Genomic DNA, 16,408 nt, shown 5'->3' with positions numbered 1-16,408 from the left:
TCCTGGCTGTCCCCCCAGACCCATTCGCGACCTTTGCGTAGGAGCACGTGTAGCAGCTCTAGCAGCGTGCTCAATTTGGGAAGAAAGTTACCAAAATAGTTCAGGAGCCCCAGGAATGAATGCAGCTCCGTCGTGTTACGGGGTCTGGGTGCTCTCTGGATCGCTTCCATCTTGGACCTCATCTGCTGCTACCCTCATCCCCAGGAATTCTACCTCTGGAGCTAGGAAGACGCACTTCGCCTTTTTCAGTCGCAGCCCTACCTAGTCCAGTCTGCGGAGCACCTCCTCCAGGTTGTGGAGGTGTTCTTCAGTATCGTAACCCGTAATGAGGATGTCGTCCTGAAAAGCCACCGTCCCTGGAATCGACTTGAGGAGGCTTTCCATATTTCGTTGGAAGATCGCGGCGGCCGAGCGAATCCCGAATGGACATCTGTTGTACTCAAACAACCCCTTGTGTGTCGTGATGGTGGTCAGCTTCTTCGACTCACTCGCCAGCTCCTGGGTCATGTAAGCTGAGGTCAGGTCCAATTTTGAAAAAAGTTTGCCACCTGATAGCGTCGTAAAGAGGTCCTCCGCTCTCGGTAGCGGGTACTGGTCTTGGAGTGACACCCGATTGATGGTGGCCTTGTAATCGCCACATATCCTGACCGACCCATCCGCCTTGAGCACCGGCACAATCGGGCTCGCCCAGTCAGTGAATTCGACTGGCGAGATGATGCCTTCCCTCAGCAGGCGGTCCAATTCGCTTTCTATCTTTTCCCGCATCACGTACGATACCGCTCTGGCCTTGTGGTGTACTGGCGTCCGGGTTTATGTGAATCACTACCTCTCATCTGTTCTGCTAGTGGCCATGCTCGCGTGATTTAAATCCCAGTTTCTTGTCGCCATTGATACGTCGTTACTATACAGTATAAATGCACACGAGGCCCATGCTTGAGAGAAGGTCAGTCTGTGACCTGTCCTTTATTTCATGGCACTCAAGTGAAGGAAGTGGGTGGAGCTTCCCCTTTTATATCTGAAGGTCTAGGTTAGGAGTGTCTAGCACAAGTTCACCACTGAGTGGTCAGTGTTCTCACAGTGGACAACTTAGGTCAGATTATACATGGGTTACAATGCTGGTTGAATACATGACAAATGGCGTCCGTGTTGTTTCCGTCTACTTCCAGCTGGGACATGCTGTACCTCAATAATTGGTGAAGGCAAAAAAAGAGCTCTTGCTTAACTTCGTCTAAAGCAGCCATTAAGCCATTAACATATTCAAATAAGGAGCCTAATGCCTGCTTCTGCTACCTCTTACAAATTTGACCTACATCTGAGGCAGCCAACGCCAACGCTGATTGTCTTCGGGAAAACAAATGCTAAACAGCGTCGAATTTTTACAAAGCTACTTACTTACCATTATTATATTCAACCTCACTCCCGACTCTGACCTCCAGGCCCCCTGCGATCTCCCCCCGATCCTGGCCCCAACCTTTCCCCGATCCTGGCCCTGACTTCCCTCCGATCCTGGCCCCAACCTTTCCCCGATCCTGGCCCTGACTTCCCTCCGATCCTGGCCCCAACCTTTCCCCGATCCTGGCCCTGACTTCCCTCCGATCCTGGCCCCAACCTTTCCCCGATCCTGGCCCTGACTCCCCCCCGCCCCGATCCTGGCCCCAACCTTTCCCCGATCCTGGCCCTGACTTCCCTCCGATCCTGGCCCCAACCTTTCCCCGATCCTGGCCCTGACTTCCCTCTGATCCTGGCCCGAGCTCCAGCCTCCAGGTCCTCTCCCAGAGTCCTTGCTGGGCGTTCAGTGCTGAGCTGAATGCCCCAGTAATGTTAATCAGCAGGCAGCACCAAATTCCAGTGCTGCCTGCAGGCTCCAAACATGCGGGTTGGTCGCGCATCACAATGCCCCCGCCCGTTTTTGGGCCTTATCCAATTTCTAGGCTATAATCTGCAATTTTGGCAAGGATTCAATTCCCCTCCACCCTTTAAAAAATGACAGTGGGGCTACTGGGACTTGGGGGGAAACATAGAAACAGCGAAAATAGGAGCAGTAGTAGGCCATTCGGCCCTTCGAGTCTGCACTGCCATTCAATATGATCATGGCTGATCCTCTATCTCAACAGCATATTCCCGCTTTTTCCTCATGCCCCTTGATGCCTTTTGTTTCTAGAAATCTATCTCCCTCTTAAATATATTCAGTGACTTGGTCTCCACAGCCTTCTGTGGTAGAGAATTCCACAGGTTCACCACTCTCTGAGTGAAAACATTTCTCCTCGTCTCGGTCCTAAATTTCTTACCCCGTATCCTGAGACTGTTATAGAAAAAGGCAAGTCAGTGGTATTAATAACCTGTCATCCAATTTTTTCCTTAAGCTGCTGCTTTCACCGCCAGTGGAGAGAACAATAGTAACTGATGGTCGTATTCTTGCTACTGTGTAGCTCTCTGGTGCCTTCAATTAAAATGAGATAGAATTGCCTCGAAACATTCAGCCCAACTAGTCTATTCTGGTGTTAATGCTCCACACAAGCCTTCTCCCACCTAATTCCAACTCATCCTATCAGTATATCCTTCTATTCATTTCTCTCTCATTTACTTATCCAGTTTCCCCTTACATTGTATTTACAGCACAGAAACAGGCCATTCGGTCCAACAAGGCAATGCTGGTGTTTATGCTCCATACGAGCCTGTTCATTGTATATGAAACATTTGTGATGTTTCAGAGAAATGTCATCAGATGCTACATAAATGTGACTCTTTCCTCTTTCTTTCTCTGTTGCTACAGTTCTCCCTATTTTAGTTTTGTCTGCAATTTTAACAAGCTTGGAATTGGTTTTAGTTTCCAGGGGCTAGAACCTCCACTTTTGAGCTTATCGCCCAAAAATGGGCATTATTTGCAGCGTGGGCGGTAAAAAGGGTTTTCAGATCACCGACTTCTCGCCTATTCTAAAAACACCTAGTTTACATTTTTGAAAATGGGTGTTACCGTAAGCGATATCAAATGGGCAGTAGCATTAAATTTTTTTGACCTTCTGCCGTAAAGTGTGGCTGTCCTTAGCAACGGCATGACAAAGCTCGATTCGGAGTCGGCGGACGATCCTACTACATCTGGTGCTGAGGAGCTCCGATTGTCGCCCGTCAATCCGCTGGGTCTGTTCTCGACGGATGTGAGTGCGGACTTCGAAGAACCTGCATTGCCACGTTCCAGAAGCCATTCCACTCCAAGGCCATCTATTGGTCCTCCGGTCATTCCTGCCTCCACTCTGGAGGTGGCGGCCCCAAGCACCTCTACACAGGGCACCCCATTTGTCCCCAGGACGGCACCAACCACGCGGAGGTCTTGTTCACATGGCAGGTGTGTTCCACGAGCGCGACATGACAGCAGAGAGATGGTACAGTTGTCCAGAAGGACTGAAGACATTGGTGACCAGCTCATCGAAGCTTTGGAGGCATATCCTGATAGCTGGCCACCATGACCAAGTACATTCCATGCATGGCAGAGTCCCTGGATGCAATAGCCAGGAACACTGCTGACACAGCCCTCCCAGTGGTCCCAGAGCGTGGCACTCCACCCCTAAGTTCCGCACCACCACTGCGAAGGACAGATGAGAGCAAGGACCAAGATCCTGCTTCTGCATCAGAGAATGTTGCCCCCTCAGCACCCCCCGTTCCCGTACCCATCCAACCTATGCATCTGCCTTCATCACCCCCCAATGAGGCACTACCTGAGGAGCTCCTCGGCCGGCACCATGGAGCGAGGAGGGGAAGGGGTAGAGGTGGGGAGAAGAAAGGGAGGGGGGAAGGAAAGTGAGGTGCATGTGCACAGGTGATGTCTGTGTTATATCTCCATCTAGGTGTATGCAATTTGTTACAATGTATGGGGGCTGGGGACCACTTTCCTGCTTTGCCTTTGTATTCTGTGTTGCTGGACATGTTGAACATGTGATTGATGTCAATGATGGAAAAAGCAGGGTGTGGGCGGGGGTTGAGTGTTATTGGCTGTGATACTTATGATTTCAGACCAATGTTGGTATTAAACTTTTGTTATTGAACAAAACCTTGTTGCGAATTGTCTCAAATAGCTGGACCATTACACACTAGTGATTCCTTACCATGAAAGGGTTAAATACAACTTAACATCAATCAACGTAAACTTTAACTGGCACCAAGGTTATGGGCACCATTGATGTCTGAGCTGCACACACACAGCAGTGTGTCAGCGTTGTCACTCACATCAGCGCTCTTTCAGTCAAATCTTGCCGATATCAGCTCCTCACGTAAGAGTGGGATTTAACAAATGCCAGCCATATTGCTGGCGTTCGTTCCGGTTAGTTCCACCTTTTATGGGGCAATTTTTTTGAGCGGGCGATATTCTGGGTGATATATGTGCAAGGTGGTGAAATTGAAGATTGGCGATCTCCATGGCTGTTAGTTTGGGTAAATATGCTCTTTGCGACAAAAAATAGTCGCCGGGATTTAATATTGAATCTCAGTGTTAATTCCGTTCGGAAGGTAACGCTGGGTGCCCATTCTGCTGATTCCGCCCCAAAAAAGTTGGTGGGCAGTGATATTTTTTTCTCGGTGTTAGCCCATTGGGAAAATAATGCTCGCCGATAAGTCTCCTAAAAAAGCCCGTCAGTTTCCATTTTGTGCCAGAATGGGCGATATATGGCCTTTATATGTCATTTCAGTGGTAAAATGGGCGTTAAGCAGGCAGAAAAAGTGGAGGTTCTAGCCTCAGGTCAATTATATAGCTTAGAAATAAAAGGTTCAATCACTGAGGGTCTCCACTCAATATCTTGCCTTATCCTCTCATATGGACTCCCAGTTTCCTATTTTCTAATCAACTTATCAACTCCCATGTTCTACCCTAAATATCCGTGACTTTCAGCTTAAAGTGTCTTTCATGTGGAACTTTGTAAAAAATTTCCTGCAAGTTCAAATATCATAGAGAGCTCCACTATTTACTTTATCAAGATACAACAGTCAGAGTAATGAAAACCTTAATGCACGCAAGCAGCCTTGAGACAGAAAATCAACATAAAATAATAAATATTCTGAATGATTACTCCCTTCAAGTATTCACAAGGAAAGATATGGAGGAGTCTGGCTGATAGATACGGTCCTTTGAGTATGACCTATTGCTCGACTGGTCTGTGGGACAGCTCTCCCAACTTGGGCACCAGTCCCCAAATGTTCATGAGGAGGACTTTGCAGGTTCGACTGAGCTGAGATTGCTCATATGATGCTGAGTCATTGCCAAGCGGTCTGTCTGATCTTACTTTAAATTAAATTACGAGAGTAGGACAAGGGAACCTGGTTACAAACAAGTAAAAGATACATTCAGTCCCTTAAATATATCTATTATAAGGCAATGGCATTCTGCCCTTAGCAATTCTCTGCTTTACTATGTATTACTGTATATGTAACCTGCAAATCCTGCAAATCTCCTGAAAGGATAGGAGGACCAACATCAGTGTCCTCGACCAGGCTAACATCCCCAGTATTAAAGCACTGACCACACTCGATCAGCTTCGCTGGGCAGGCCACATGGTTCGCATGCTAGATACGAGACACCCTAAGCAAATGCTTTATGCGGAGCTCCTTCGTGGTAAATGAGCCAAAGGAGGACAGCGGAAACGTTATAAGGGCACCCTCAAAGCCTTCCAGGTAAAGTGCGACATCACCACTGACACCTGGGAGACCCTGGCCAAAGACCGCCCGAAGTGGAGAAAGTGCATCCGGGAGGGTGTTGAGCTCTTCGAGTCTCAACACAAAGAGCGTGAAGAGGCCAAACGCAGGCAGCGGAAGGAGCGCACGGCAAACCAGCCCCACCACCCCTTCCCTCGACGACTGTCTGTCCCACCTGTGACAGGGTCTGTGGCTCTCGTATCGGACTGTTCAAAGAACTCACTTTGGGAGTGGAAGCAAGTCTTCCTCGATTCCGAGGGACTGCCTATGACTAACTGACTGGATGACTGTATATGTTTAGTAACAACAACAAAACATCAAAACTTGAAAATGGAATACTTACCATACTGGGACGAAGAGGGGAATAGAGAGAGAAACTAATTGTACATCAATGGCGGGCAAGCAAACTGGCTGCAGTTGCATAAAGTTCACTGGACTGCATTCCTATATTTAAATACCACTGTGGTGAATGGAAGAAAACCATGGTGAGCTGCTTCAGGACTTTTAGCTGATATTGTGGCTGCTACTTCCTTTACTATCTAACTTGAGGAAAACAATTCCCAGTAAAATAAATGCTTACAACACCTGGGAGAGGAACATTTTGGATTACTTACACATCCTGGAATTCCTCTAGTGATTTTTGAGGTGTAAACACATTTAATAAACTGATGATCTGTGAAACAAAACATATGTTACTGTTATAAATTGTTTTGCAATTGCATCAAATCATAAATCAAATCATCACTGTCATGAATTTTACCATTGAATCAGAGCCAGTGGTTAGTCCTATGTATATGTATCTTCTACACATATATGTACATTATATTTAAAGTAATCATTAAAGTCTTTTCCACTTCTAAAGTTAATGAGCCTGATTAACTATTATCATTATTCCATAAAATATAGCTAATTAATTTAAAATATGTATTTTACTTTAGAGATGATTTTTATTTCATCGTATACTAGGATCATAAAAAGAGAATACAAGATGTTCAAATAATTAAAATCCAATAGAGTTTTATGCATGTTTTATGCAATTTCCTACTACTTATGGCTGAGTTGAATGCAGTTTTCATTTAGTGAGAATGAAAGCTGCAGTTGGAGTTTTGTTAGACAATAAGAACCAGAAATAGCAAAAATTGAACTGTATAACATATTATTCATACGCAATCCACAATTTCATGTTGATTATTACTTTGCGGTTTTGCAGAATGGACAATATAAAATCACAATAGTTTGCATAGAACCTGACTACTTGCTGGAAGATAGGTATCTGCACATCAAGCAGCTCAAAATTACTTACTTATTTATTGTTCTTAGGACGTGCAATACAGTTGACTCGTAAACAACAAAGAATGAGTTTGCCCTGAACATTTATACAAGCACAGGGATCTCAGTAGAATATATGGCTAAAAAGATGACAATCTGCCGATATCTGTAGTTATAACCACACATTGTGCAATGCATCAAGGTCACAAGAGAAAATCCTTCAATATTATAAATATAAACTAGTATTAGCCATTTACAAGAAAGCGTTAATCTGTCAAGGGTTATTTTTCAAACACATGCTGCTGCATTGATGTGAAATTGGGCAGTTGATTGGCAATACTGAATGGAAATAGTCTTGCCTGGGTCAGAACTCTACGATGAGAGTGAATAGGGCATCACTTGGTGTAATGGAATTCTCTATTTGATCAGGATTATGCCTTACAAGATCCCAAGCTGAAGAAGGCCTCTCAGTTCATCTGATCTACTCCTTAAAATCCTATCATCTTCCCTTTTCAGCATTTAGCTGTATCTTAAATGAGTCCAGCATGGAGATATGGAAAGCATGTAGCAAAAATAGTTTTCTGGAATGTTTTAGAACTATTTAACATCAGCATGTAAAATGTTAGCTATCTAATGTTCATCCTTATGTTCATTTCCATAGTGTTTATATTGCCAGACTATCAAATCCATTAGTGGTTTAAAATCCAAACACAAATACTAATTAACGCATTCCAAATCCTCTGTTATGATTTTCAAAACAACAGCATTTGAATTATCCTCCACAGAATAATTCCATACACATTCTGATGAAACATACAGTACTGCATACTAATTATGACTGGAAATTCAGCAAACACAGTAGAATATTTTTGAGACAGTAGCAATGCATCACACTTACTGGCTTCATAATGTATCAGGATAGACAGTAAATATAATGGATAACCTTTACAAAATCAAATTTATTTTCTCTCCCTATGGGAAAATTACTAAGAATGTCTCAGACTATAGAAAACATGTTATGTATCAGCAATTTTATAATGAGTTTTACCAGCAGAAACTAAAAGTTACTTGATTTTTAGCATCCTGCAACTAACGATTTTCCTTCAAGAAAATATGAAGTGAACACTCTGGACTGAAAAGACTAAAATGTTAACCCTAGAATATATAGGTCAGCAATTCCTCAGAGATGCTTTCAGTCTGCTGCCGTTACCTCACTGGAAGTACAGTGGAAACACTGTTTACATGTGTAAATGGAGTTCCTGCTGTACTTCCACCTACAAGGAATTGCCAGGCCTTAGAACTTATGATTGACCATCAATCTGGAAAATAATATATGATACCAATGAAATCAGGTGGCACAATATCATTACTTTGTCAAAGCAAATGATTCCACACAGAAGACTGTCATCTGGATTATTATTCCTCTGTTGGTGAGAAAAGGAAATCAGTCCAAAAAAATATCATAACGGAGGAAAATTCCTTAGAGCTACTCCCGCTCTGCCTGTGTTACTTCACTGGAAGTGCAATGGAAATCTGTAAACAGTGTTTCCGCCACCCTTCCAGTGTAATAACACTGGCGGAGTGGGAGCAGATACGAGGAATTTCCCGGCCTAGGGTGCATGGTCTGTGACATGTTCCAAAGCAGTGACATGATGCACTGCTAGGGTTACCAAATTTGGTTGAAGGCATTCTTGGAGGTTTGATCACGTGACATTCTGACCACGTGATGCCTGATCAAGCAACACCAGATCACGTGACATTTGATCACATGACTTCTACAAATGTTATGGAATTTACCCTTCTAATGGTTGGGTCCTAACAAACAACAACTTATATAAAAAAAGGTTAACTTCTTTTTATTGGAAAAAGGAAGATTGAAAGGGGACACGATCCACGTATTTAAAATGGACAATGTAATCATTCAACTTTAACTGTTTGTGAAACTACAGGACACGAGTGCATTTATATAGCGCCTTTAACATAGTAAAACATCCCAAGGTGCTTCAGAGCAGTGTTATCAAAATTTGACACCAAGTCTCATAAGGAGATATTAGGACAGGTGAAAGAGGTAGACTTTAAGGAGCGTCTTAAAGAAGAAGAGAGGTAGAAAGGTTGTAGTTGAGTTTTTTTACTCGTAGTGTTATACCAGCAGCCGTTATGCAAGAAGTTCTAAGAACCCGAGAATCGGAGGAGCCACAGGAGCAGGAGCGGGAGCATCGAGAGGCCCATAAAAGGGGCCCGAGAGTCGGAGGAGCCACAGGAGCATGAGCGGGAGGATCGAGAGACCCATAAAAGAGGCCCTAGTGTTGGAGGAGCCACAGGAGCAGGGACAAAAAGTATTTAAAACAATCAAAATCGAAGTGTGACATCACAGTCAAGCAGGTAAGTGATTGGCTGGTGGATTGGTGACTATTTTTCTTTTTCCTTTCGGTAGGAAACATTTGGCATTGTTGCTAAATTAAGTTAATTTAAGGGTTAAGTCATGACAGGTGAGCCCAGACCCATGTCATGCTCCTCCTATGCTATGTGGGAAATCTGGGGCACTTCCAGTGTCCCTGACTACTATGTGTGCGGGAAGTGTATCCAGCTGCAGCTCCTGTCAGACCGCACTGCGGCACTGGAGCTGTGCATGGATTCACTCTGGAACATCCGCGATGCTGAGGATGTTGTGAATAGCATATTTAGTGAGTTGGTCACACCACAGGTAAAGGTTACAAAGGTAGATAGGAAATGGGTAACCATCAGGCAGAGCTGGAGTAGGAAGGTAGTGCAGGGGTCCCCTGCGGTCATCTCCCTCCAAAACCGATATATCACTTTGGATACTGTTGGGGGAGATGGCTCATCAGGGGAAGGCAGCAACAGCCAAGTTCATGGCACCATGGGTGGCTCTGCTGCAAAGGAGGGCAGGAAAAAGTGTGGAAGAGCTATAGTGGTAGGGGATTCTAATATAAGGGGAAAAGATAGGCGTTTCTGCAGCCGCAATCCAGACTCCAGGATGGTATGTTGCCTCCCTGGTGCAAGGGTTAAGGATGTCTCGGAGCGGCTGCAGGGCATTCTGGAGGGGGAGAGTGAACAGCCAGTTGTCATGGTGCACATAGGTACCAATGATATAGGTAAAAAACAGGATGAGGTCCTACAAGCTGAATTTAGGGAGCTGGAGTTAAATTAAAAAGTAGGACCTCAAAGAGAGTAATCTCAGGATTACTACCAGTGCCACGTGCTAGTCAGAGTAGAAATAGCAGGATAGTTAAGATGAATATGTGGCTTGAGGAATGCTGCAAGAGGGAGGGATTCAAATTCCTGGGACATTGGAACCAGTTCTGGGGGAGGTGGGACCAGTACATACCGGACGGTCTGCACCTGGGCAGGACCGGAACCGATGTCCGAGGGGGAGTGTTTGCTAGTGCTGATGGGGATGGTTTAAACTAGTATGGCAGGGGGATGGGAATCGATGCAGGGAGACAAAGAGAAGTAAAATGGAGGCAGAAGCAAAAGGTAGAAAAGAGATAAGGAAAAGTGGAGGGCAGAGAAATCAAAGGCAAAAATCAAAAAGGGCCACATTACAACATAATTCTAAAAGGACAAAGAGTGTTAAAAAAACAAGCCTGAAGGCTCTGTGTCTCAATGTGAGGAGCTTTCATAATAAGGTGGATGAATTAACTGCGCAGATAGCTGTTAACGGATATGATGTAATTGGGATTACGGAGACATGGCTCCAGGGTGATCAAGGCTTGGGAACTCAACATCTAGGGGTATTCAATATTCAGGAAGGATTGACAGAAAGGAAAAAAAGGTGGGTAGCGTTGCTGGTTAAAGAGGAGATTAACGCAATAGTAAGAAAGGACATTAGCTTGGATGATGTGGAATCTGTAAGGGTAGAGCTGCAGAACACCAAAGGGCAGAAAACGCTAGTGGGAGTTCTGTACAGACCACCAAACAGTAGTAATGCGCCACAGTCATCAGTGTATATGCCCCAACACTCGATGCAATGGATGAGGCTAAAGAGGGATTCTATTCCAACCTCGAGACAGCCCTGTTCTGTGTTCCCAAGGCCGATAAATTGATCCTCCTAGGAGACTTTAATGCTAGGATCGGCAAAGACAGAGTCCTCTGGGGAGGCGTAATTGGCAGAGAGGAATTAGGGAAATCCAACTCCAACAAAACCCTACTCCTGCCAAAATGTCGAGAATTCGAACTCCTTATCACCAACACCCTGTTCCGCCAGAGGGACAAATACAAGACATCGTGGCAACATCCTCGCTCCAAACACTGGCACCTGCTGGACTATGTCATCGTCCGAGCCGAGGATCGCAAGGATGTGCGCATCACCCGCGCCATGACAGGAGCTGATGACTGCTGGATGGACCATCGCTTAATCCGATCCATCATCAATATTAACATTGCCCCAAAGCAGACGGGACAGCAGAAGAAGTGCCGCAAAAAAATTAATACCGTGGCACTTAAAGACCCAGCTAAGAGAGCCCTATACAGTCAGCGCCTCATAGCTAACCTGGCGTGCCTTGATGACCCTGAGATGTTCAATGCCCACCGCGCTTGGTCTGCCCTCCAGGCCTCCATAACCAGGACTTGTGAAGAGACACTTGGTTACACAACCAGAAAACACCAGGACTGGTTTGATGAAAATGATCAGGAGATCCAAGAACTAATAGACCGTAAGCGCAGAGCATTTTTGAGCCTCAAGCAACAGCCAAACTCAGGTGCTACAAAGCAATGTTACAGACGGCTCAAGGCTGAGGTCCAACAAAAAACCCAGGACCTAAAGAACAGGTGGTGGATGGTGAAAGCGCAGGTAATACAACAACTAGCCGACAGCCATGACATACGAGGATTCTTCAGTGCAGTCAAGGTCACCTACGGTCCAAACTCCCAAGGCCCCAGCCCACTTCTGACAAAGAACGGGGAAACACTCATCAAGGACACCGAGGTTGTCAGGGCCCGTTGGAAGGAGTACTTTGAAGATCTCCTCAATCGAGACTCTTCCTTTGATCGAGTGTTCTCAACTCCATCCCGCAGCATGCAACCCGCCACCACCTCAGTGAAACTCCAACGCTGCAAGATGTAGGCAAAGCCATAGAACAGCTCAAGAACAACAAGGCTACTGGTGCGGATGGAATTCCTGCTGAGGCACTAAAATATGGCAGAGAGGCGCTGTTGGTGCGGATAAATGACCTCATCTCGCTCATTTGGAGGGAGGAGAGCATTCCGGGGGATCTCAGAGATGCAGTGATCATGTCAATTTTTAAAAAGGGGAACAAATCCGACTGTGGCAACTACAGGGGAATCTCCCTACTATTAACCACTGGGAAGATTACTATCTTTGAGGTCCTACTTTTTAATTTAACTCCTAGTTCCCTAAATTCAGCTTGTAGGACCTCATCCTGTTTTTTACCTATATCATTGGTACCTATATGCACCATGACAACTGGCTGTTCACTCTCCCCCTCCAGAATGCCCTGCAGCCGCTCCGAGACATCCTTAACCCTTGCACCAGGGAGGCAACATACCATCCTGGAGTCTGGATTGTGGCTGCAGAAACGCCTATCTATTCCCCTTATATTAGAATCCCCTACCACTAAAGCTCTCCCACACTTTTTCCTGCCCTCCTTTGCAGCAGAGCCACCCATGGTGCCATGAACTTGGCTGTTGCTGCCTTCCCCTGATGAGCCAACTCCCCCAACAGCATCCAAAGTAATATATCGGTTTTGGAGTGACCCCTGCACTACCTTCCTACTCCTGCTCTGCCTGATGGTTACCCATTTCCTATCTGCCTTTGTAACCTTTACCTGCGGTGTGACCAACTCATTAAATGTGCTATTCACGACATCCTCAGCATCACGGATGTTCCAGAGTGAATCCATGCGCAGCTCCAGTGCCGCAATGCGGTCTGACAGGAGCTGCAGCTGGATACACTTCCCGCACACATAGTAGTCAGGGACACTGGCAGACATTGATGTGGAGATTCAACATCGCCTCCAGTGCGCCAGTGCAGCCTTTGGCCGCCTGAGGAAAAGAGTGTTCGAAGATCAACCCTCAAAACTACCACCGAGCTCATGGTCTACAGGGCTGTAGTAATTCCCGCCCTTCTATATGGGTCAGAGACATGCACGACTTGCAGAAGACACATCAAGTCGCTGGAGATATATCACCAATGATGTCTCCGCAAGATCCTGAAAATCCCCTGGGAGGACAGACGCACCAACACCAGTGTCCTCGCCCAAGCTAACATCCCCAGCATTGAAGCGCTGACCATGCTAGATCAGCTTCATTGGGCAGGCCACTAAGTTCGCATGCCAGACGCAAGACTCCTAAACAACTGCTATATGTGGAGCTCCTTAATGACAAACGAGACAAAGGTGGACAGCGGAAACAGTACAAGGACACCCTCAAAGCCTCCCTGGTGAGGCGCGACATCACCACTGACGCCTGGGAAACCCTGGATGAAGACCGTCCGAGGTGGAGAAAGTGCATCTGGGAGGACGTTGAGCTCTTTGAATCTCAACGCTGCGAGTGTGAAGAGGTCAGGCGCAGGCAGTGGAAGGAGCATGTGGTAAATCAGTGCCACCCTCCCTTCCTCCGATGAATATCTGTCCCACCTGTGACAGGGTCTGTGGCTCTCGTGTTGGACTGTTCAGCCACCAAAGAACTCACTCCAGGAGTGGAAGTAAGTCTTCCTCGATCTCGAGGGACTGCCTATGATGATATGATGAGTATCGAGGTTTGGGGTGGCATCAAACAGAAAATTAGGAATGCATGCAATAAAGGTACAGCAGTTATCATGGGTGACTTTAATCTACATATAGATTGGCTAACCAAACTGATAGCAATACTATGGAGGAGGATTTCCTGGAGTGTATAAGGGATGGTTTTCGAGACCAATATGTAGAGGAACCAACTAGAGAGCAGGCCATCCTAGACTGGGTCTTGTGTAATGAGAGAGGATTAATTAGCAATCTTGTTGTGCGAGGCCCCTTGGGGAAGAGTGACCATAATATGGTAAAATTCTTCATTAAGATGGAGAGTGATACAGTTAATTCAGAGACTAGGGTCCTGAACTTAAAGAAAGGAAACTTCGATGGTATGAGACGTGAATTGGCTAGGATAGACTGGCGAATGATACTTAAAGGGTTGATGGTGGCTAGGCAATGGCAGACATTTAAAGATCACATGGATGAACTTCAACAATTGTATATCCCTGTTCGGCATAAAATTAAAACGGGAAAGGTGGCTCAACTGTGGCTAACAAGGGAAATTAGGGATAGTGTTAAATCCAAGGAAGAGGCATATAACTTGGCCAGAAAAAGCAGCAAACCTGAGGACTGGGAGAAATTTAGAATTCAGCAGAGGAGGACTAAGGGTTTAATTAGGAGGGGGGAAATAGAGTACGAGAGGAAGCTTGCTGGGAACATAAAAACTGACTGCAAAAGCTTCTATAGATATGTGAAGAGAAAAAGATTAGTGAAGACAAATGTAGGTCCCTTGCAATCAGGATCAGGTGAATTCATAATGGCGAACAAAGAAATGGCAGAACAATTGAACAAATACTTTGGTTCTGTCTTCACTAAGGAAGACACAAATAACCTTCCGGAAATACTAGGGGACCGAGGGTCTAGCGAGGAGGAACTGAAGGAACTCCTTATTAGTAAGGGAATTGTTTTAGGGAAATTGATTGGGATTGAAGGCCGATAAATCCTCAGGACCTGATAGTCTGCATCCCAGAATACTTAAGGAAGTGGCCCTAGAAATAGTGGATGCATTGGTCGTCATTTTCCAACATTCTATAGACTCTGGATCAGTTCTTATGGATTGGAGGGTAGCTAATGTAACCCCACTTTTTAAAAAAGGAGGGAGAGAGAAAACAGGGAAATATAGACCGGTTAGCCTGACATCGGTAGTGGGGAAAATGTTGGAATCAATTATTAAAGATGTAATAGCAGCGCATTTGAAAAGCAGTGACAGGATCTGTCCAAGTCAGCATGGATTTATGAAAGGGAAATCATGCTTGACAAATCTTCTAGAATTTTTTGAGGATGTAACTAGTCAAGTGGACAAAGGAGAACCAGTGGATATGGTGTATTTGGACTTTCAAAAGGCCTTTTGACATGGTCCCACACAAGAGATTAGTGTGCAAAATTAAAGCACATGGTATTGGGGGTAATGTATTGATATGGATAGAGAACTGGTTGGCAGACAGGAAGCAAAGAGAAGGAATAAAGGGGTCCTTTTCAGACTGGCAGGTTCAGTGCTGGGACCCCAGCTATTTACAATATACAATAATGATTTGGACGAAGGAATTGAATGTAATATCTCCAAGTTTGCAGATGACACTAAGCTGGGTGGCAGTGTGAGCTGTGAGGAGGATGCTAAGAGGCTGCAGGGTGACTTGGACAGGTTAGGTGAGTGGGCAAATGCATGGCAGATGCAATATAATGTAGATAAATGTGAGGTTATCCACTTTGGTGGCAAAAACAGGAAGACAGAATATCATCTGAATGGTGACAGATTAGGAAAAGGGAGGTAAAACAAGACCTGGGTGTCATGATACATCAGTCATTGAAGGTTGGCATGCAGGTACAGCAGGCGGTGAAGAAGGCAAATGGCATGTTGGCCTTCATAGCGAGAGGATTTGCGTATAGGAGCAGGGAGGTCTTACTGCAGTTGTACAGGGCCTTGGTGAAGCCACACCTTGAATATTGTGCACAGTTTTGGTCTCCTAATCTGAGGAAGGACATTCTTGTTATTGAGGGAGTGCAGCGAAGTTTCACCAGACTGATTCCCGAGAGGGCAGGACTGACTTATGAAGAAAGGCTGGATCGACTAGGCTTATATTCACTGGAATTTGAAGAATGAGAGGGGATCTCATAGAAACATATAAAATTCTGAGGGGATTGGACAGCTTAGATGCAGGAAGAATGTTCCCGGTGTTGGGGAAGTCCAGAACCAGGGGTCACAGTCTAAGGATAAGAGGCAAGCCATTTAAGACCGAGATGAGGAGAAACTTCTTCACCCAGAGAATTGTGAACCTGTGGAATTCTCTACCACAGAAATTTGTTGAGGCTAGTTTGTTAGATATATTCAGAAGGGAGTTAGATGTGACCCTTATGGCTAAAGGGATCAAGGGGTATAGAGAGAAAGCAGGAGTGGGATACTGAAGTGGCATGATCAGCCATGATCATATTGAATGGTGGTGCTGGCTCAAAGGGCCCAATGGCGTACTCCTGCATCTATTTTCTATGTTTCTAACCAGGAGGCCACTCGTGAGTAGATAGCGAGGGGAAACCAAGGGCGTGAAAAGAGGGGAACCAAGAAACTCCCCCATTTCAGACTCCCCCAATCCTGTTTCAAAGACTCCCCTCAGTTCAGACACTCCCCCCATTTCAGAGGTCCCCCATTGATTGCCGACTCTCCTGCCCCCTCTTGACGGCGCTCCATGAGTTTGATG

The 16,408-nt window shown here is 45.5% G+C and overlaps 1 protein-coding gene across 6 annotated transcripts in view; it reads right to left on the bottom strand.

Moving 5' to 3' along the window:
- mapk10 (mitogen-activated protein kinase 10) overlaps positions 1 to 16,408 on the bottom strand; it is a 573,858-nt gene that overhangs the window by 193,089 nt on the left and 364,361 nt on the right. For all 6 annotated transcript variants that reach the window (XM_070871055.1, XM_070871058.1, XM_070871056.1 and 3 more), the window contains one exon: positions 6,294 to 6,352. In XM_070871055.1, the coding sequence (XP_070727156.1) occupies positions 6,294 to 6,352 (59 nt within the window). The remainder of the gene's footprint in view (positions 1 to 6,293; positions 6,353 to 16,408) is intronic.

The sequence above is a fragment of the Pristiophorus japonicus genome, chromosome 2 (assembly GCF_044704955.1).
Source record: "Pristiophorus japonicus isolate sPriJap1 chromosome 2, sPriJap1.hap1, whole genome shotgun sequence".
Classification (NCBI taxonomy): domain Eukaryota; kingdom Metazoa; phylum Chordata; class Chondrichthyes; family Pristiophoridae; genus Pristiophorus; species Pristiophorus japonicus.
This window is presented reverse-complemented; position numbering and strand designations above follow the sequence as displayed.